General features: G+C 46.6%; 2 protein-coding genes across 6 annotated transcripts in view; both read right to left on the reverse strand.

Annotated features, from left to right (window-relative positions):
- The window catches only part of Cdca7l (cell division cycle associated 7 like), a 45,880-nt gene extending 25,339 nt beyond the window's left edge, over nt 1-20,541 (reverse strand). For 2 of the 5 annotated variants that reach the window (XM_048437661.3, XM_048437654.3), the window contains exon 1: nt 20,346-20,537. In XM_048437661.3, the coding sequence (XP_048293618.3) occupies nt 20,346-20,369 (24 nt within the window). In that variant the 5' untranslated portion in view covers nt 20,370-20,537. Of the gene's footprint in view, nt 1-20,345 lie in introns of all 5 variants that reach the window. The other 3 variants (XM_085698051.2, XM_048437646.3, XM_048437642.3) reach the window with 3 other exon arrangements.
- On the reverse strand, nt 7,096-11,824 carry LOC148120311 (small ribosomal subunit protein uS5-like). Its single transcript, XM_087911462.1, has 2 exons — nt 11,124-11,824; nt 7,096-11,079 (listed from the first exon to the last, which is right to left on the reverse strand). The coding sequence occupies exons 1-2, from the start codon at nt 11,186-11,188 to the stop codon at nt 10,341-10,343; spliced, it is 804 nt and encodes a 267-aa protein (XP_087767588.1). The 5' UTR covers nt 11,189-11,824; the 3' UTR covers nt 7,096-10,340.
- Nucleotides 20,542-22,519: the final 1,978 nt, after the last annotated feature.

Genomic DNA, 22,519 nt, shown 5'->3' on the forward strand with positions numbered 1-22,519 from the left:
ACATGATTGACAGAATACAGACAATTCTCCCGCACCAGGGATCCAGCAAAAGGAAGTGAGTGTGGGGATGGGGGGAGTGTGGGGACGGGGGAGTAGGGTAGTGAGTGTGGTGATGGAGGTGGGGGCGGGGAGTGTGGGGATGGGGGAGTGGGATGGTGAGAGTGGGAATGGGTGGTGAGTGTGGTGATGGAGGTGGGGGCGGGGAGTGGGAATGGGGGGAGTGGGGTAGTGAGTATGGGGGATGGGATGGGGTGTGAGTGAGTGTGGGGATAGCAGATGGTGGGGGAAAATGTATATATTAATACATGTATGAGAATGCTACAATGAAACTCATTTCTTTGTTGCTAACCAAATATTTAAAGTTTATATCCTTCAATGGGTCAAACCAAACTGGCAGTCCTCTATAACACAATATCACGCAGCCCTAAGCAGAGAAACTCTGTTCAGTCATATGCTCAGCTAAATAAGCCGGCTGCAGAAAGAACAACAAACGCTGGAGTGGCTGCAGGTGCCCGCGCAGAGCTCCGGAGACTGACCACGTACCACGGAAACAACACCAAGCTACTTTCATGCTGGGGCAGTTATGAGGGAAAGTTATGTCTACTTTACCATAATTTAAAAAGGAGGAAAGACAAGTATAAACAGGGAGGTCCTTCCTTAAGAGTGCAGTCTTCTCGAACTGGCCAGGTCCACTGTGGCCCAGCACTTCAGATGAACTAGGCTGAGAACCCAATCTCCTCCTTGAAGGCAGGCTCACACACATTTGTACATGAGCCAGGGTTCAGCTTCAGGGCTGCATAGCCACCCTCAAGCCCCAGTACTCAGATTCCAACCCACAGCAGTGACCTGAGCGTTCAGGGCAGAGCCCAGCTTTGCTGCACCCTACCTAAGGAGCACTAATAAAATTCTGCTAAGTTTCTGCTTCTCACCAGTCACCCATCCCCAGCATCCCTACAAGAGAGAAAAGCTTTAGAGTCGTGGTTCTCAACCTGGGGGTCAAATAAGACCATCAGAAAGCACAGATGCTTACATTACAATCCATAACAGTAGCAAAATTACAGTTAAGAAGTAGCAACAAAAATACCTTTATGGTTGGGGTTGACACAACAGGAGGAGCTGTGTTAAAGGGCTGAAGCGTTAGGCAGGTTAGGAACCACTACTCTATAGGGTCCCATACCACCCTGGGCTCCTGTAACCCAAGTCTTAATTGAAATTCCATTTACAAAAAGAAACTAATAAGCTACCAAACATGTCTCAAAGTGCCAGCTGGCCTCCAGTTAGGTGTTTACTACTGAAAATAAATCAATGTGAGGCATCGTTAAACTTTTACATCACACAATTAAAGTATAACTTTAATTAAGGCTTAGTTATTGTATCCCTCACAGATACTTAATTTACCCTTCCTATATTAAACTACAACCACCTACCTAGCCATGGAGACCGTATGGTGGGGACGGGGGTCTCCCGTGCCTCAGGGTAGTCTCTAACTCGGCTTCTCCTGTCTCCACCTCTCCAATGCTGGGATTACAGGCGTGTCCCAACAGGCTCTGTGTGGTATCAAGGAGTAAATCCCAGAGAGCTCTGTGGAAGCCAAGGAAGGAGCCTGTAGCCAAGCGGCATCCCCGGCATCCCCTCATCAAGGGAAAATAACAAGATCCTCCTTTAAAGGCGACTAATTAAGAGCTGATGCTGACGGAGCCTCAGAAAATGTCCTGGACTCCAGGAATGAGTGAGCATTTCACCTAGAAACAGGCTCCACCTTAAAACGGGCTAACACAACCCACCATCCTGTAAGGGGAAGTCCTACACATATATGAAGAAACCCTGCGTGGAGAAGGCACTGTTTCAGCTGCCCCTCAACTCACCATCAGTCTGTCTTTCTGCTGTTGTTGGGTCTCACTGTGTAGAGTCTCACACTCAGACTGTGCCCCTCTCTGCCTCTAGAGTGCTGGGGTCAAAGGTGCAGGTCACCATGCCCAGCTCAAACACAGTAATTCCTTTAAATCTCAGACAAATAGATTAGCGGATGGATAAGTAGCACAGATCATGGTGCTTCCGAGAACTGGCTCAAACGTGGATCACAGAGCTCAGGGTAAACCCAGGCTGTGGAGGCATGCTCACTGGCAAACACTACAAAGTCCCAGGGGCTCAGGCTGGGAACAGCCAGGACAACAAAGGTCCTGTCCCTGCAGACAAGAGAATAAAGAGAAAGGGAAAGAGATTGAAAAGTTCCTAAATTTCTCAAACTTCCAGAAGAAAACAAGCCAGGTAAAGTTATTCAAACAGAATCAGAGGCACAATGAAGACTTTATGTATTTATTTTGTGTGTTTGCATGAGTGTGTGTGTGCGCGCATGTGCACACGAGCTTATTTATATACATGTGTGGGTATGCAGGCAGATGGAGGCCAGAGGTCAACCCCAGCAGTCTCCCTCAACACCCTCCATCTTATCTGAGGTAAAAGTCTCTCACTAAAACTGCGTCACCTATTCAGCTAGACTGCTCGCCCAGCAAGCTGCAGGCGCCCGCAGCCTCTGCCTGCCCAGCACTAAGACTAAAGGGTCCACTTTGCCATCGGAACCAACTCCCAGCTCAGATTTTAATAATTCATGAATTACAACAAAATCTGTGTTCTTCAAAGGGGGGCTGTGTGGGTGTGGTGTGTGCCTAGAAACCCAGCACTCAACCGGCTGGAACAGGGAGATCACAGAGGTTCAGGACCAGCTGCAGCTACTCATCAAATTCCAGGCCAATCTTCACTACCTCGTGGATTTTGCTTCGAGAAAACAAAGAGCAAAAGTGGATAAGAAAATGAAATGAAAAGCCATGGGCTGGGAGAAACTTGTGCAGGTCATAGACCTGATAAAGACCCACACCCAGAATAAAGACCCCTCAAAACTCAGGATCAAAAAGACATCCCAAACAAAACACAGGCAAGAGGTCTGAGCAGAACATCCACCACAGGCAGAGACGGCAGGTGAGCACAGGAGCGGTGGTTAAAGTGCTCGCAAAGGACACGGGACTGAAAGTGCAGTGACATAAACGCTACAGGGAAGACCATTCGTGCGTCCCAGAAAGGCTTCCACACAACAACAAAGGAAGAGCTGGCGGGAACAGTGAGTAACCAGCACCCACATGCTGCAGGATGATGCGCAAAGCAACGGACAGTTTAACAATGACGGTGACTACCCATTTACCATCAACACAACAATCCTACGCATATTCACACAACTTGTTTATGTTTCAAAACCAATACACAATGCAAATCAACAAGGAATAAACAAAAGTTGGTATCTATCTAGGCGAAAGAACACACCTCAACAATAATAAAAAAGGATAAATGCGACACACACCCAGATAAACCTCAAGTTCACTGTGCCAAGTGAAACGGGCTGTATCTTGCATGACTCCACTGAAAGAATCTGGAAATGAAAAACCAGAGACAGTAGACACCAACAACTGCCTAGGGATAGACCTGAGGGCTTCAAATCACAACAGGGGATTTCAGACTTATACACCTGGAGACGCCCGTCAAACCCCACAGAACCACACACTAAAATCGTGAACTGTTTTGAATCAAACCCTAATTAATAAGGAAAAGCATATTGTACAGGCTGATTTTGTGTGTTGACTTGACAGAAGCTAGAGTCATCAGAGGAAGGAACCTCACTTGAGGAAATGTCTTAATGAGATCCAGCTGTAAGGCATCTTCTCAACAGGGGAGGGCCCAGCCCATGGTGGGTGGTGCCATCCCTGGGTTGCTGGTCCTGGTTCTATAAGAAGGGCTGAGCAAGTCAAGGAAGCAAACCAGGAAGCAGCTTCCCCCCAAGGCCTCTGCATCAGTTCCTGCCTCTGGGATCCTGTCCTATTTGAGTTCCTGTCCTGATTTCCGTCAGTGATGAAAACCAATGGTGAAGTGTAAGCCTAACAATCCCTCTCTTCCCCAACTTGTCTCTTGGTCATATTTGGTCACAGCAACAGAAACCCTAATTAAGACGTACATATACATACACACACGCATGCACACACACGCGCACACACAGAAACCCTAAGACGTACATATACATACACACACGCATGCACACGCACGCGCACACACAGAAATCCTAATTAAGACGTACATATACATACACACACGCATGCACACGCACGCGCACACACAGAGAGAGTACAGGTGAACAACACAGATCACCCAGAAATGGATCCTCATACATAATAACACTACAATGCACTGAAAGGGTAGGGGTGGGGTGGGAGCACTACAAAACAAAAAAAGGTCTTGCCAACGAACAGTGCAAAGCTGGTTGCAGAGGGAAAGTGGCTGGCACTCCAACCAGATGCAAGGTTCAGCAGTAATCCACCACGGAGGACATCATCACTGGGATTCACATATACCTTCTTTCTTAAAATTAAAAAAGAAAAACAAAAGTTGCACCAAAGATCTGCCACAAAAAGAATAAATTATCACTAACATTTGTAGGATATTTTGGTTGCACTCTGAAACACCCAAAACTGACAATAAAGTTTTCTTTGAATCAGAGGGCACAGCTAGCAACTAGCTGACCAAAGTTAGTCGTAGAGGTTTTGGAGTACCAAGGACACACAGCGAGATACAGGAAGTAGTAGGATGGGCTTAGGATTCTCGCCCCTTTTTTGGGTTATAGGGGTCACTGGTCACTTCCCCATGGCTTCTCTGATCATTCAGAGCCTTACCCTATGTGACTCCTGGGTTTTTATTGCTAAAGAATAATTAGGTAAACACTTCCAACACTCTTGCATAGGGAGTCACAGATGCAACAGGAGGCCAAAGTATGAGATCAGTGACTAGGAGACACTGAAGATGCTAAAAATGCTGTGTCCTTGAATCTTCCAGAGTCCTGGTAACTAAAGGAAAGGGAATGAAAACAGGTTCTCACCTAGGAACACTTGCTTCCGTTCTGAGGACCTGCTCGGTACCAGAATTATGTGACAAGACAGACACCACTATTCAGAATGTGCAACAAATGGGCTCCACTTCCCTGAAACCTTGGATCATATATGCCCAAAACACACAAAGGAATGGGAAGAGGGACTCATTCAAAGAAATAAATGGGCTGATGTAAATGGAGACTGATTGTTCATTTCCCAGCCGCCCAGACTCAAAATAATCATAGAGAAATTATATTATGACATTGTTTGGTCAACAACTCAGGTGTATTTCTAGCTAGCTTTTATGTCTTAAATTAACCCATTTCTATTATTCTGTATTGTCACAAGGCTGTGGCTTACCAGTAAGGTTCCGTCCTGATCTGTCTCCTTCAGCAGCTACAGGGCACCTCCCTACATGACTCCACCTACTCTCCTTATATATCTCTGTTTGGATTTCCCACTTGGCTTTATTCTGCCATGCCATTGGCTAAAACAGCTTTATTCATGATCCAATAAAAGCAACACATATACAAAAGGACATCCCACATCATCTCCCCCTTTTTGTCTAATTAAAAAGGTTTAACTTTAACATAACAAAACAGGTATTAAGCAAGAATTACAGTTACAATATTTATTTGTGAGTCTAAAGTTTCATATCTAATTTATCTTTTATCATAACTAAGGAAAACTATAACTATCTGTCTTCAACTCTTCAAAGACTCCACCCAGAAGGATATAATAATCTCTAAGCAAACAGGAACAGCATTGTAAGCAACTTCCAAAACTCTAGCACTGTTAGACATTTCACTACCTGGACAGTCACCCAGAGTTCTCCTGTAACGTTGGGGCATCCATCTTCAGCCTACAAGCCCATAGTATCTGGCAGACTTTTCCATGAAGAAGGAAATTTGAAGATCTGTTTTGCCTTGAAATGGCAAAGTTCATCAGTTGCTTTCTTCTGGGTCCTGCAAAATGTCTGGCAGTTCTTTCATGAAGCAGGAACCCTGAAGAACTGCCTCAACTTCTTTAGGCAAGTTCAGCAGTCATTTTTCTGTGGGCCCTGCATGACCAGTTTGCACAGTATGCCATCAAGCAGTCCAGATGAGCAGTGTCTTGCCCAAATGGCCAGCCTTGTCACACTGAAGGCAAATTCCATAACGAATTTCTTCAATGCCCATCAACTTCTCTGATGTAATTGGTGCTGCCAGAAGCAGACATGTCTCACTGTCAAGAAAAGTCCAAGTTCTTAAAACCTTCTAAATGCTGGATTTTGTAAGTCTTTGAAGTGTTAAAGATAACTGAAATATAGCTCTACATATCTAGAAAAACCTAACTAATGTAATTAAGTTTGATTATTTCAGATGACTAGTAATCTGTATTTCCTAACCATAAATTTTTAAACGAGCTGCAAAACACCTTAAACAAGAGCAGAAATATATATACACAGTGTAACTAATTGATCTTAAATTTGTATCAGTAGACCAAGATCCATGCCAATGTTAAGTATTTATTTCTACCTCAACCCTCCCCCAACATACACTTTTTTTTAAAAAAAAAAAAAAGAGATTGACTATGACCATTTACCCAACTCCTGTTAATTGAAGCCGTCCCCATGGACATCCAGACACTGGGCTTCCCCTTTGGCAGCAAACACAAAAAACTAAAGGAACTAAGAACTGTTGCTGAGCAATTTACTCCAGACAAAACACACCATCTAGCAGGCCAGCTCATTAGCTCAGGAAGTAAACAACCCAAAGGCTTCAGTCGTCCCTGAAACTGACCAAATTCACCAGGTTCCAGCATGTAGGACCAGCAAGAGACACTCTCCGGCCAGCAGATCCACCCAGCAGATCCACCTGGCAAGCTGCCTAGAAGAGGCAGAGACAAACTGAGCCCCTTAGGAAGGAGCAGCCTGCAGGTTAAGCAGTGTGCTCCAACTTTTGTACTCTGCGGTGAGCTTCTGGTGATGCAGCTGTCTTTGAGTCATTTGGGAGGCCTGTAAGTTTCCCCTCACCCACATTTTCATAAGCTGGGTAACAAACTTATTGATTCACGAATAGAACATTGGTAGTGCCCTTATTTTAGTATATCACCAGTTCTCCACCAGGGCAAGAAGATGTTTGTTCACTTTTCCATCTAACAAATAACAAGAGTCAAAACGTCCCCTGAGTTAATGAAAGATACAAACACAACAAACTCCACATAGAATCAATCTGTTCTCAACTTTGTTTCCTCATAGGGCAGGGCAGGGGCCCGAGCCTAGGACTCTTATCCAACAGGCACATGCTCCACCACCACGCTACAGGCTCAGGTCAACAAGGACAAATGGAGAAACATACACAGAGACCTGGTGTAACCGCTGAAAGCTAATGATAAAGAAACTTAACAATAATTACTTGTCACATACAGGGTGTGTTCAACCAAAGAGTCAGAAACCTTGTGGCAGAAGTCAGCACAATGGCTTATTCATGTACGACACACTGTAAGCAAAACCCCGTCGAGCAAAAATGCAGTATGGGGAGAAAACTGTCTTTCAAAAATGTACAGAAATAAAGGTATTTTCAGATTACAAATTTGAATTAGTTCACTATCACTCCTATTACCAACCAGAACTGGCTAAGGGTCGAATCATTCAAACTGCAATGAAAGCAACAATGACTCAGAGCCATGCAAAACCCCAGCACTGAGGGAAAGATAAATACAGAGAAACATGTGCAGTATCATTGGAGTCTGGTTCTAACTCTTTTATTAACTACAGAATTAGAAATTATGAATCCATAACAAAGATGTCATTCATAAAATCAGTAACAAAGGCTAGAGAAATATTACAATATAGGATGCTATCTTTGGTCATCACAACCACAGAAAACATCTATGGAACGCACTAAGGAAGGGCGAGCCAGAGCGGTGGTGAGCGCCTTTAATCCCAGCACCTGGGAAGCAGAAGCAGGTGGATCTCTGTGAGTTTGAGGCTAGCCTGGTCTACAGAGCAAGTTCCAAGACAGTCAGAGCCACACAGAGATACCCTGTCTCAAAACAAAAACAAAATCAGAGAAAGAAAAATATAAAGAAATGAACATAAAGAAAGGCAGTAGTGAAGGCGAGAGGGACAAAGGCTCTAAGGCACCGAGAACGCTGATGCTGATGCCGATGCACACCTGAGGTCCCAGCACTCGGGGGGCAGTGTGCGTTACATGGCGGGAACCCCATCTTGCGAATAAAGGGCCACGCATGGCCTGCTGGCATGTCTACAATCTCAGTTACTCCAGAGGCTCAAGCAGGACAAGGGCTTCCCAGGCTACAGAGTGAAGTCTGAGGTCAGCATGAACTCCCAACCAGACCCTTTCTCAGAAAGAAGCTCGTGCCACAGTTCAGAAGCCTTGGCTATTAAACTTCAGGGCCTGGGCTTAAGCGCCAGTCCTGCAAAATGTGTTTATTTTATTTGGCAAAATGATAAAACTAAATGTTAATTTGCTTATTAGAGGAGAATATCAGATCTGAAAACATAATCCTGTTGAAAGTAAAAACCAGAAAAGGTTATTAAATGCAAGGGAGAGGGAATGGCTAGAAACAGACAGCACACACACAGCACACAGCTATTACAGAGACAGTGTGAACAAAACTTTCCAATACACCCTCCAAAACCAAAGCTCCAAAAATACAAGAAAAGAACAGTGTAGCAGTAACACATGCAGACAACAATAACTCATTTTCAGCAAGGATGGAATAGTAAACAGCCCAGAAGAAAGCAGGCTTCAACAATAAACCAGCCAGAAGATGCAGAGAACACAACTCAACAAAGCATGTATTTTCTCAAATATAAACATGAAGCTACCCACTCTTCAGACCAGACCATGTGCTACACTATCCAATAAATGTGACAGGTTTTAAATAACTAACACCATAAAACTATCTTTTCTGACAAGTACAGTTACAGTGGGAATCAGGGACCACAGGAAAGCTGGCAAGTTCACAGGTAAACAGACAGCAAGTTTACAGGTAAACAGACAGCAAGTTCACAGGTAAACAGACAGCAAGCTTTCTTCCAAGCAGCCAATGAGGCCGAGAAGAAATCACAAGAAACGAGAAGAGACAAGCAGAACATCCCATCTCAAAAATCCAGAACTTTATTGAGTGAGTGCCCCATGATGCCACAAATGGAAAATCACATAGTATCAAAATGTGCTAGGTTTTTTTTTCCTCTTTGTGTTTTGTTGGTTTTTGGTTTTTCAAGTCAGGGTTTCACTGTGCAGTCCTGGCTGTCCTGGGACTTGCTCTGTAGATCAGGCTGGCCTCACACTCACCGAGATCCACCTGCCTCTGCATCACCACCGCTCTGTTGACCTTGCAGCCTTATGAACAAATCCATCACATGCAGCCCACATGCAGAAGATTCTGTTGTGTGTTCTGACTCAAGTTCAATGACAAAACATTCTATTATGTATAAGCAAATACTCAACCTGGGTCTTGAACCAAACATACCCAAATCTGTGCATTACAGCAAACACTGAGAGGCCTGGGACAGGCACAGCTGTAAATGTGCAAATTAAAAGAAAGATCATTAACTTCACACATTCAGGAAGCAGAAAAACACACAGCGAAGTAGACCCAAAGCCAACAGAAGGAACTACTAAAGATTACAGCCGTGACAAAATAGGAGATAAAAATCACAACAGAGAATAAGTGATTAAACAAAGTTGGTTTTTCAAAATATTAACAATCAGCAAGCCTTCCAGTTCACTGACTTGAAAACAGGGACCCTTCAAGCACTAAATCTAGAAAAGAAAAATAGGGGCATTATTAAGTTTACAAAGGTTTTTAAAAACAAAGAATTTAGGAGACCTACAGCGTGCCAAAACGTGGCTCACAGAGATGAACAGGTTCTGGTAGCACACAGCCTACCAAGACTAAGTGACAGAGAGAGAAGACCTGAACAGGACTTGAATCAGTGATCAACACTGTCCCCAGTAGTAATGTCAGAAACAGACACTTTCAGTGGTGAACTCCGTAAAACACGTAACAGAGTGATCCACACGAGTCCTCCAACTCTTCCGGAGAAGCTGACGAGGAAAAAACATCCCTTAACACCACCTAGGAGATCACTACCTGATACCAAGGCCAGGTAAAGACTGGTCAAGAGGACAGAGCAACGCTCTCATGAGGCAAACCCCTTCACACAATGCCAGGAACTGAAACAGCAAGAGATGCAGATGTGACCAAGCAAGCTGTGATGCCACCGTGCAAAATGGTTAACATGTGGAAGTTAAATAGAGCATATACAGCAGTTGGGGGGAAGAAACCGTCACAGCTAATACAAAAAAGGCAACAGAGAAAACTCAGAAAAACACAACGACAATGAAGGGAAATGCATCAATGTTTTTTTGTTTGTTTTTAACAGACTTGATTCACTTTTATTTCTCTTGTGTAAAAACCTTATGTGGTGGCCACAGCTGGAGCCTGGGTCCTCTGAACAGAGACTCTGGTGCGGGTTTTCACTAGGTGGTCAGTGAATTCCTGATAAGGGGACTTGGTGAACACAGTCTCTTTTCGGAGGTCGGGGGTCAAGTAGCTGTAGGTCTTAGAGATGGCATCAAAGGTGGCCTTGGCAAAGTTGCCCAGGGTGGCAGTGCAGCCCCTGGCTGATGTGTAGCAGTCATCAATGTTGGCCATCATCAGTAGCTTCTTGGGCACAGGAGCAGAGACTATGCCAGTGCCTCTGGGGGCAGGGATGAGACGCACCAGCACAGAGCCACAGCGGCCTGTCACTCTGCACGGAACAGTGTGGGGCTTGCCAATCTTGTTTCCCCAGTAGCCTCTCCGCACAGGGACAATGGAAAGCTTGGCCAAGATGATGGCCCCTCGGATGGCAGTGGCTACCTCCTTGGAGCACTTAACACCGAGACCTATGTGACCACTGTAGTCCCCAATAGCGATGAAAGCCCTGAACCTGGTCCGCTGGCCTGCCTGAGTCTGCTTCTGCACGGGCACTATCTTCAGCACCTCATCCTTTAGGGACGCTCCCAGGAAAAAGTCAATGATCTCGGACTCCTTAATGGGCAGGGAGAACAGGTAGATCTCCTCTAGGGACTTGATTTTCGTGTCCTTAACCAGGCAGCCCAGCTTGGTGACGGGAAGCCACTCCTTGTCTTCAGCTTTACCTCCACAAGCCCCATGGCCCCTCAGACTGCGATGCTATCGAATCCTCCACAGAAGCCCCGGCCTCCTAATCCTGGGCCCCAGGTTCCTCCGGGCCCTCCCGCCGCACCGGTGTCATCCGCCATCTGTTTTCCAGAAGAAGCTGCATCAATGTTTTAACCCATGATTCTACCCACTGGTGAGCAGCAGACTGGTGTGTCTGAGAATCAGGAACAGGCCAGTGAGCATGCCTCCTTTCACCTCTGCAATACAGGCCTGAAAACTCGAACAGCCAGGCAAGAAAAAAAGATAAATAAAGGGCATCAGGGTGGAAAAGGAGTAAAATACATCTGCTAGGACCTAAGATGCCCATGTGCACTGGCCCTGGGCAGTGGCACGAAAGGGTCCACGCGGAGCGGTCAGCGCTCACAGGTGTGCAGTAATGTCCCAGGACGTAAAGACGAGGAGCAATTAACATGGCGGCACTTCTGACAAAGTTAACAAAATTAACAAGCAACAATCTGACAAAGAAATTACAAAACAATTCCACTTAAAAAGGCATAAAAATGAGCAATGAGGCAGAAGTTTTAACATACACTCCAACTAAAAACATATTTGAAGATTTGGAAGGCACAGGAAATAACACCCTTCTCTGTTGGTGTATCAGACATGGCACCCTCAAGACAAAGCTACCTGCAGATTTCTCACAATCCTGTCGAAGTCTCTGTGACGTTTCTGTCAAAAGTAGAAAAGTACATTTTTAAAGATAAGTAAGACTAGAGTTGGAAGAATCCCCTTTCCCACTTCAGCCCTCACTGCAAAGCTGGTGGAATCCAGCATGTGGAGCTGGCATGGACGGAAACCACCTGGAGAAGGAAGAACCTGAGGAGGACGCTCAGTCAGAGGAGGAGCAACAGGGTCAGAGGGACATTCTTATCAATAAACAGTGTTGAGGGACGTGCCTACACAAAACGGTTCTTCTTCTGAACCACCTACAAAGGTAATTAGAATACCTAAGATGAGAGCCACCTCTGTCTACTGGCTCACAGTGAACCAGACGTCACCAGAATGAAAGGTTTGTGTCTGCTGTTTGGGCTTCAGGGATGAACCCATGGCCTAAGTGTGTCAGGAACTCTACAATTGAACAACACAAAAAATTAACTTCTGTGCTCACTTTGGCAACGCATATACTAAAAATCAATAACTTTTCTGGGCAGAAGATATTGCCTTAACAGTACAAAGGCAGCCTACAGAGCAGATCACACTATCTGATAAAGAACATCCAGAACTAGAAACCCCAAAACTACAAAACTTCTACTAAGGAATGGGCAAGGGACCTGGAGTGACATTTCTATAGTGATGGACACATGCCAACACACGCATGAAAGCCGCCTCTAATTCCAGCACTGGGGAGGCGGAGGCAGGCAGTCTCTGAGTTTAGCCCAGTCCGCTTTACATAGCGAGTTTCAGGCCAGCGCTACATAGTGTGAGACTGCCTCAAAGCAGGATGAAATTCTGACACGGGCCACCACCCGGATGAACAGTGTGAAACACTGTGCCAGGGGCAATATTCCAGTCACAGCAGAAAAATACCGAGTCTCTCACTGCACTATGTGTTCTCAGAGAAATTACGGCAGAGAGACAGAGGCCCTGGCACCGGGATGCACGTGGGTGCATGGGGCAAATCGGTGTGCTCACGTGTAGAGGCTAAAACTTGACATCAAGGATGGTCAATCACCCTCCACCTTGTTTTTTCTTTTTTTGAGACAGTCTCTCACTGAGCATCCTCCTGCCTCTGCCTCCCCAGCAGACACTGCACACCTGGCTTTTCATGTGGGTGCTGGGGCTCTGTGGGAGTGGGTCTCACACTAGGCCAGTGCTCTACGGAGCCATTTCCCCTGCCCCTATTTAACCGTCAGCACACAAGAACGAAAACTAGCCTCTTAAACTGGCATCTCTCTCCTGAGCTTTCTAAGCTGCAGGTCGTACCCCTCACTGCCTTCCCTGGGGACTACACATACTGCCATCATGGGTCACCCTACCCCCAGATCTCTCAGATGACAACCACGGAGAGAGCCCAAAGCCTGCCACTAACAACATCAGAATATCAAGCACACCCAGGCCTCTACCAGAGGCTCACAATAGAAATGGACTCTCAGTCATATTACACATTCATCATCAGTCAGGCAGAAGCTCCATTGCCGGCCCCTCTCAGACTAGATCACCGGGCAAGGCCTGCAAACGCTGGAAGGTACCAGGGCAGAGGGATGAGGTAACTAACAAGATCACACACTGCCATTTAAAGAATCACAGTTCACTGGCTGAGCCAAGTTAAAGACCCTTTGACTGTTTCAAAGAGCCAGCAACATAGAAGCCTCGTTACCCAGAGCGCAAGTGCTGCAGCCTGGGGCTTCCACCCTGTCCTGGCAGAAAGGCAGTCTGGAAGACGGAGCTACACAAGTGAGTTACCCAGAGGCACCTACTACGCACTGGGTGCTGTGCAGAGATGGGACAATAATAAAGGGTCATGTTGGAACGCAGCGCAAGAATCGAGGCGCGTGGAAATTCTGAGTGTTTGTGAGAAAACTAGAAGAAAGCAAGGCAAACTTGTGACCTCCATTTCTTTAAAATCCAGAATTCTTTGGGGAATGTGTTTTGGATTCCTCACCAGTGTAGCAGCTAACACGTGCCCCTACGAAAAAACACATCTTTGTCCATGTGTAGCTTGACTGAACACCTTACTCATGTGACTCTTCTTAATCCTCAGGAGGTTAAAAAGGCGCTCTGAATAAAGTTGGCTATTGCACGAGACTTTAATGGGCCTTGTTTTCAGGCCCCGCTTTCCCAGGTCTTATGTGGAAGGACAAGATACCGTCTTTAAACAGTGTTGATGAGGAATTAAGTGGCTGAAATCAGGAGGCCTCCTTCTAGAAGCAATGACCCCACATTCATAGCCTGTCAGATGCAGACAGTTGGCAGAGGGACCACTGTGGCTGCTCAGTTGAACCAACAGGGAACAGCTCTTCACACTGCTGGGCACACAAGAAGCCATTCCTCAGGAGCCTCATGACATACGCGGGCCCTACTAAGAACAACGCCACTCAATAAAATGAGCCATGATCACCTCCAGAGTACTCATACAGGCGGCTGACCCCACCAGCCTCTTGGCCTTGTACCTGAAGGAATACCACACTCAATAAAATCCTAATGACAACTAGTTAGTTCAAGGATGCCCTCTTGCTAAGTGCCTGGTGCTGGTAGTGTGGGCCACTGCGGTCAGCCGGACAGTTCTGCAGCGAGGTGAAGGGAGAGGAACGTAAGGGGTTCTGGGAAAGAGCAACAAAATACTGGGTGGGCCCAGGGCTTTTAGCTGCTAAACAAACAAAAAAAACACCTCCCTGAAAGATGTCTGGGTCAGTTTTGGGGAGAGAGAATAAATAATAATAATAAACACATTACTTCTTCTTAACTCTCGCCTTGAAACCAAAATAAGAACACTGCCATTTTGCACCAAAGTTCTTTGGGATTACAGGGCCAGGAAGTCAGGTTTTCTTTCCGTTTGATGCTCTTTGGGGTAGGGAACTTTCTGTAACATGAAGGGGCCTGCTTGTTGGGGGTTTTCTGTCCTGCCCAGTTCCCCAGCTGTTTAGTCCCAGCGCTCTCTGTAAGTTATAAAGTTGATTAGCCCATTAGGTCTAGCCTCTTACTGGCTAACTCTCACATCTTGATTAACCCATTTTTTTGATCTATTTTAGCCATGTGGCTCTGTATCTTTTCCAGTGGGGCAGCTCACATCCTGCTGCTCCGGTGGTCTGGGCAGGAGTGGGAGGAATCAACTTCCTCCTCCCCAGAATTCTCCTGCTCTCCTTGCATCAACTTTCCAGTAAACACACATTGTGAGTGAGGAAGGAGGATCTGGGGGGATTAACCAACAGGGACCACAACTTCAGGAATGGCCCCCCAACTCTGACAGCCCTGCTGGCCCAATTGCAGACCTCAGGGATTCTACGACTATTACTTAAAGTTTACCTAAGCAACTCATACACCAAAAAGTGAATGCTGCTACCTACACATCTCAGAAAGTTTAACTGTATGCACCCACTTACTAACAGAAGTGCCTGATTTTCCATCTCTTAGAAACCTTTTTATAAACCAGGTGGTGGTGGCACACACCTTTAATCCCAGCACTAGGGAGGCAAAGGCAGGTGGACCTCTGTGAGTTCAAGGCCAGTCTGTTCTACAGAGCGAGTTCCAGGACAGGCTCCAAAGCAACACAGAGAAACCCTGTCTCAAAAAACCAAAACCAAACAACAACAGCAGCAAAAACCAGAAACCTCTTTATGATGAGCAAACTTTCATAATGTTTATCATCTAGATAGCCAACTGCAACATGAAACAGATTCTCAGGAAAGCTGTAAGGAAGGTTATTATTAAAAGCAGCAGCATGCAGGCCAGGCAGCAGGCTCCCTGGCAGACCCTCACAGCACTGCGGGCCACCACAGGTGCACATTGGCTTTCAAGTTAGACCAGATCAAGGTAATGGTTAGATCTCTAGGACAATTCGACACTTTTCTTCAGGCTCAGCTTCAATTCTGGACAGCATCAGTCACCACAGACACAGACATAGAGCAGAACTGCTCTCCCTCAGCAGACACAGAACAGTGGGGGTACCTACCCCAGGGAAGCCAGGGGGCAAAGGTTCCTACTGACTGAGAATCAGACACAGCTCTTTGAGATAGTAAACACATTTAACGATGTTTAGCTGAGACACCGCCACAAGCAAAGATTTTTTCAACAGAAAATATATGTATACACACGTAATCAATGGAACACTACAGGATATACATACACACACGTGTAATCAATGGAATACTACAGATATCCAGCATATACATACACACACACGTAATCAATGGAACACTACAGATATCCAGCATATATACACACACACATACACACACATGTAATCAATGGAACACTACAGATATCCAGCATATATATACACACATACACACACATGTAATCAATGGAACACTACAGATACCCAGCATATATATACACACACATACACACACATGTAATCAATGGAACACTACAGATATCCAGTATACACACACACACACACACACACACACACACGTAATCAATGGAACACTACAGATATCCAGCATTGAACTAAAGGCCTCTGGGCTCCTCAGAAATCCAGGACTGATGGACAGTACTGAAGAGAGCATGGTTAAAAGATCAACCAGACTACTATGGCAGGGAACAACACTAGAATGGAACTCTCTAGAAAATGAGGCTCAGAGAGAAGGTTGGGCAGAGTTCCATGTCCTCATGTTACTATATTACATACACCATATAAAACTGAGTAAAAGTGTTCCCTTGTAAAAATTAATATTCCCAAACTGACTTTTATATAATCTGGTAAGGCTCCCCCAGCTCCCCTCCCCTCCAAAATCAAACACACTAGAGGCCCACACCTGTCAGGCCCTGACAAGCCAGCTGCTCTAGCTGAGGAGTGAAGGAATCCTGACAGTCCTCACAGCCAAGCAGCCAAGTGCATTGCTGTGTTCCCCATATCCTTGACCCATTTTACAGTGCTACATTTGCACAGCCTTCGCCCCAGTGACAGCACAAAGCAGGCAAAGATGTCTAGCCTCACTCAGTTCCTCCTGACTCCAAGCGAGGGAGACAGCAGTTCTGGAAACAATCCCAGCTAGTGGGCTGCTGTCAGTCACCCTGGACACCGCAGTGCAATTAGTCTTATCTTTACAAAGAGATAACACCATCTACTTCACAGAGCTGCAGGGAGAATTAACCTCCAACTTTAGGGACCTAGCACCCTGTGGCTCAGAAAAGGAAGTGACCACTTCCATTCCTTGGGGGAAGAGAGGGATGGGTCTGGGCTTCTGGGGCTAAAGCAATGGAGATAGAAGAGGTTCAAAGGCCCTTACAGTGAACGAGATGGAGAGAACTGGTCTTCCGTCTTCTGATATAACAATGCCTGGGAGACACACTGGACAAATGGTCTGACGACCATGAAGAAAATCAGGTGTAGTATCAACTGTTAATCAGTCACAAAGTCTTTGCAGTGAGACGCCACGGCTTTAAAAGTGTTTCTGGGGCCTGGAGAGATGGCTCAGCGGTTAAGAGCATTGCCTGATCTTGCAAAGGTCCTGAGTTCAATTCCCAGCAAACCACATGGTGGTTCACAACCATCTGTAATGAGGTGTAGTGCCCTCTTCTGGCCTGCAGGCATACACGCACACAAAAGTATTTCTGGACAGAGTGAGCATGGAAGATAATCTTTTCTGAGAGCTAGCCTCAGCTATAATTACTAAAGATTCCTCTCCTCCATCCAGTTCAAAACATTCCCTGGCCACTACTTTTTCATAAAGTAAAAGGGAAATTAAAAATCCTACCAATCCTTATCACTCCTCACTAAAGCTAGAAGCCTTTTTACAAATCTAGATGTTGGAGGAAAAATCCACGAAGAGTTAAGGAGAAAGGATGCGACTTTAGCAGCAGGGAATCCAAAGAGCTCACCAATACTCTCATTCCTGCACTCTAACACTGATGAATTAGCTCAACTCGCTGCCTCCTGCTTTCGTCATCATCAAATCAAACACCTGCGACGCCCAAGGAGTCAATCTCATATGCACGGGTCAGGCTTATGCAAAAGAATGAGCAACTGGCTTTTTAAATATGGGACTACTCCAGGATAGTCAGGACTACATAGTGACCCTGTCTCAAAAAAAAAAAAAAACTATTAATACTAACAATATTAAAAAATATGACTGCTACAGTGACAAATCCTTCCAAAATCCCAGATGAGCCCTGTGGTCAGTGAGCTTTGGGCACTGCAATTTTAAACCAGAAAACCGGACAGGTACACTTTCTAGCCATGAGGTCAATGCCAGAAGTGTTCGCACCCATCAACAGCATGCTTCATGCACACTCATGAGAACGCTCGGAATCATGTCCTTCGCAAAGGTTCCAACCTGCAACCTGGAGACACAAGAGTAGAGGGGACAACGACATTCAGGCTCCAGTGAGCCACACCGTGGAGTTCAGTGCGGAACTGCACCCTCACCCTGAGGTGCTCATGGGTATCCGGTCACTCCCGTTACAGTGTAAAGACACGGTGGCCAGCCAACAAGGACCCCAACCCCGGGCCAGGGGGGTGCAGACACTGTCTGAGGACAGCAAGTCTAATGCACAGGTGGCAGAGAACCAGACTTGAAACTGGTTTGGCGTGCATGTGGGGGTCTCCCTGGCTCCGGTTTGTGGGAACACTTTGGGAGTGCTGTGCTTCCCAAAGCATGGAAGTTCTATGTACTTCATGTGTGAGATCTGAGCCACGGCCTGCTGGGCTCTGCTTCCGTGGTGTGCAGCCATGGCACCTCAGGCTCTAGGAATTTAACATCTCACTGCCTGAAATGGTCACTGGCCCGCCCACTGCACAGATACATTCAGCCCATTTCCATGAAAGACTCTAATTTATTCAAATAAAAATTATGGTAAGCTGATAAACAGGAAGATTTCCAGAAGAAAAAAAATCATCATCTTAATTTGTGCTGCTAATTAAAAGGTCTTTACCAAAGGCAAAAAAAAAAAATTGATTGTCTTACATATAGGAATTTTCCAATGGGTAGGATCTAATTTGTGCATTACCTCCATATAGTATAAGTAGTTTACTATTTCAAAACTACCAAAAATCAGCCTCATTACTTAACAAATAAAATATTCACTTCCAGCTACACAGTTTTGGACATCCTGAATTTTCAAAGATCACGAATACAAGAATCAAAGCTGTAGAGAACTTTGCAGTAAAATAACAGGTTTTAGAAATGACACAATAAATTACATTTTTTGAGGACAAGTTCAAATCTCTCCCCACTGGGCTGGAGCTGGCCTGACTGCCCAGCACACAGAGCCCCATCCTGCACAGCGCACAGCATTGAGCCAGCATCCACGCACTGGGAAGAATTCTAGCACTCAGGAGGTGCGAGGGTGGGAGGTTCCAACTGATGCTTCAGTTGGAGCTCACTCTGGGATCAATGAACTGTCTGGAAAACAAAACAAATCTTTCCAAAGGTGTTAAGTCCTGGAGAAGGATAGATTACCAATATCTTCAAAGGCCATGTGTTTTAAAAACAGCAGCAGCAGCAGCAGAAATAAATCTAAGCCTGAGTTTGGCTCAGTACTATTTTTCTGGCTTTTATTAACTCCCTTCACTGGAGAAACCTGCTACAACAGTCTCTCTCACAAACGTCCACATTCAGAAAGGCATTCTGCAGTCACCAACTGGAGAAAGTGGGCACTGGTAGCTAGACTGCTGCCTAGTTTCGTAAATTGCCAGCATTCAGTTAAGTACCAGGCCTGAGCAGGTCAGGTCCAGCAAAGCCAGGGAGCTGCCCCTCCAGGCCCAGGGAGACTACAGAGGCGGACGCTGGTTTGGAGGTGCGGTTGGTAGAGGGGACAAGAAAGGCAACTTCATGAGGTATCCCAGGACTCAGGCGCAGAGGGATGGCCGATTCCTTCTCTTTACAAAGGTGTTTTTAGCTTATTTTTTTAAAAATGCTTTGTTTACCACTACATAAAAAGGTGTGTGTCTGTTTAGGTTTCTTGTGGTTGCTGTCGTTTTTAGAGACCTTGGAACTGTAAACTAACAGAAATCACAACCCCACTACTTCCTATCCGTTTGGGAGACTTTGTAAAGTTTCAAAACCTAGCTGGGCCCATAATGCATAATGGGTTTGCGCTCTGCGTTTGCGGAAGACTTGAAATCTCAAAGTTCTTAACTTGGCCTAAAGATGTTACCATTGGCCCCAAGTGGTAAATTCCTTTAAAACATTTATGAAAGTTCTAGAAAAACACCACAGCAACTCCTTTTAAACTCCATTACCAAGATTGGGATACTATGAGTCTCAAACTTGTTTTGTTTTGCTCTTAACTACTTTTTTTCTTAATCTTCCTGATCTCTGTGCCAGTTCCGGCAAGGAAGGATTGCACGCTGCCCTCCCGCGCGCCCCTCCCCCAGGTCTGCGAGCTCAGCGCCCCATTGCTCCCAGCCCGCAGCTCCTAGGTAGGCGTCCCCACCTGAGTACTGGTGGCAGCCGCCAGACCTTCAGACTCGGAGTGGCATGGCGGGAGCCATGCACACACCTGCAGTACCTAGGTTCGCAGCACCGTGCACTCCGCGTGGACAGCCCCATGCCAGGAACCCGGGCAGGGCAGGGCAGGACTGGATGGAAAGAAAGCGGCCGAGAACAGGGGCTGGGGGTAGGGAAGCCTCACCTGGGAGCGCGTAGCCTGCTCCATCTTCCCTGCCGGGCTCAGACTGCGCCCTGCACGCGGCCACCCGGGCTGGCGCTGCCCCGAGCACGCAGCGCGCACGGAGTTTGCCGTGGAGCAGCGCACTGAGTACGGACGGGGGGACCGCGCCGCGCCGCGCGCTCTGCGCAGCCTCGCACCGCCTCGGGCCACGCGCCCGCACCCGGCCTCCCCACCTGCGGTCCCTGCGTCGCGGCCGGCGAGGGAGCGCGCACAGGGTGCGCGCAGCCTGCATAGCGGGGAGTGTGGGCGGGCCCGGGCTTCCCCCCATCGCGCAGGGCAGCGGTGGAGCCGTCCGCCCCGGTTTGCGCGGGAGACTCGAGCTAGGGCAACACGCGTTTCTCAGCTCCCGGGACCCGGTCCACTAAGCCGTGCAGCGCCAGCCTCTGGGGCCTCAGGGCCTGGGTTCCAGGAGGGTTTGGCTATGGAGCTGGTTTTATTTTGTTGTTAGGAAGGGCGGGGTCTCCGAGTCTCCAAAACATTAACTTCCCAGTTCACAGAGAAAACAATCACCCAAGTTTGCTCAGCCTGGGCAGAGGCGAGGGGCGTACCGCACACTGCACGCTAGACCCCATCCTGTTAACCAGAGCTTCCCGCTAGTGACTAGCATCTACTCACCGTGGAAACGCTGGGCTAGGCCCGAGGACCCAGGAATGAACAAAAGTCTATTGCCCACTAGGTTGGACTTTATGGGCCAGGAGCCATTACCCACCCACAGGATAATATGAACAACTATACTGATAATTCAAGTGCCGTGATGATAATTATGTCATTTTATCACTTAATTTGACAGATAATTGAAATAATTAGTAGTCTAATTCCTACCACTGATTAATAATGATAAATGTAATAATGAAAGTGCGCGTAAGTGTAAACTTAGAACAAGTTAGATGCCATGAGGTAAAAACTGTGGTAGTTTAGTGGCATAGAATGGGTAGGGACAGCGAAGACTTAGAGCCCTAGTCAGAAGTGTGAAGCGTTTAATGAGCGGAGACAGAGGGAGGCCAGAAGCAAGCCTCAGAAGCTGGAGAATGAAATGTCTAAAACTTTAGCATGGGCGGTGGTCAGGTGGTTGCACAGTAGCTTGCCTGGGCAGAATCTCTGTACACTGAGGTACACAGGTGTGAGCAATGGGCTCTAGCCCGAGACTGCAAGCATGGGGAGCTCTTCCAGTGCTGATTCAGGACTAGGAGACGCAGTGTTCACAAGCAAATCCCTTGAAGTTGACCATTATGGGAGTAACCAATCAGTTTGAGTGATCTAAATCCTCAAGATGAAGCCCATGCCTGATGCTGCTCACAGCTGGGCCAAGAACATGGACAAGCTGTCCATGACCCTAAGTGGGAGCTGACCTTTACTATTCTGCTAATGGACACAGTATTACATGGAATCCGAGTGATTTATTGTTATACTCATGGATAATGCATCTCTCAGCCCGCACCCCAGAAACTTCTATTTGCAGTAGGTGGTGATTAACAGAGACCTACAATTGGACTAGGTGCAGGGAAAAAGAGACTGCAGAACATCCGGCCCTCAATGAAACATTTGTATTACATTACCCTCCTGAGGCTAGGGGTCCTTGCAGAAGATGGGGTAGAAAGACTGTAGGAGCCAGAGAATGAGGGTGGCTTCAAGGATACAGTGTCCTCCAGACACACCAGAGCAGCTGCACGTACGGATTCAGAGAAGATGGACAGCATGCACAGGCCCATGCAAGCTGAAGTCAGGCCATAGCCCAACATGGACAGGAGGTAGCCAAGAAGACTCCTCTGGTTGAGGAGCTGTTAGCAACTGAAAGCTAACAGGAGAGGGAGAGCCAGTTTCAAGGGCTTGGCCCCTGCTGGGTTGATTTGCTCCAGTGGAATGCCACATATCCGTGAATGTATGGGTAGCACAAACTGGAAAAAGAGAGAAAGAAAGAACACAAAATTGTGTGGGGAGGGAAGTGGCAAGTGTGGGAAGACACGGAGGAAGGGTGAATATGGTCAAAATATACTATTCAAAATCCTCAAGAAATAAGATTGTTTTTAGAAAGTATCTGGATAGAAGTCTGTAGTTGTTTGCGTTAGAATGTTTCTTTAAGGCACTGGAGTGCTCACCCAGCACCTGAGGGCACTGCTGCTCTCACAAAAGACCCA

Source organism: Myodes glareolus, chromosome 11 (assembly GCF_982192425.1).
Source record: "Myodes glareolus chromosome 11, mMyoGla1.1, whole genome shotgun sequence".
NCBI lineage: Eukaryota > Metazoa > Chordata > Mammalia > Rodentia > Cricetidae > Myodes > Myodes glareolus.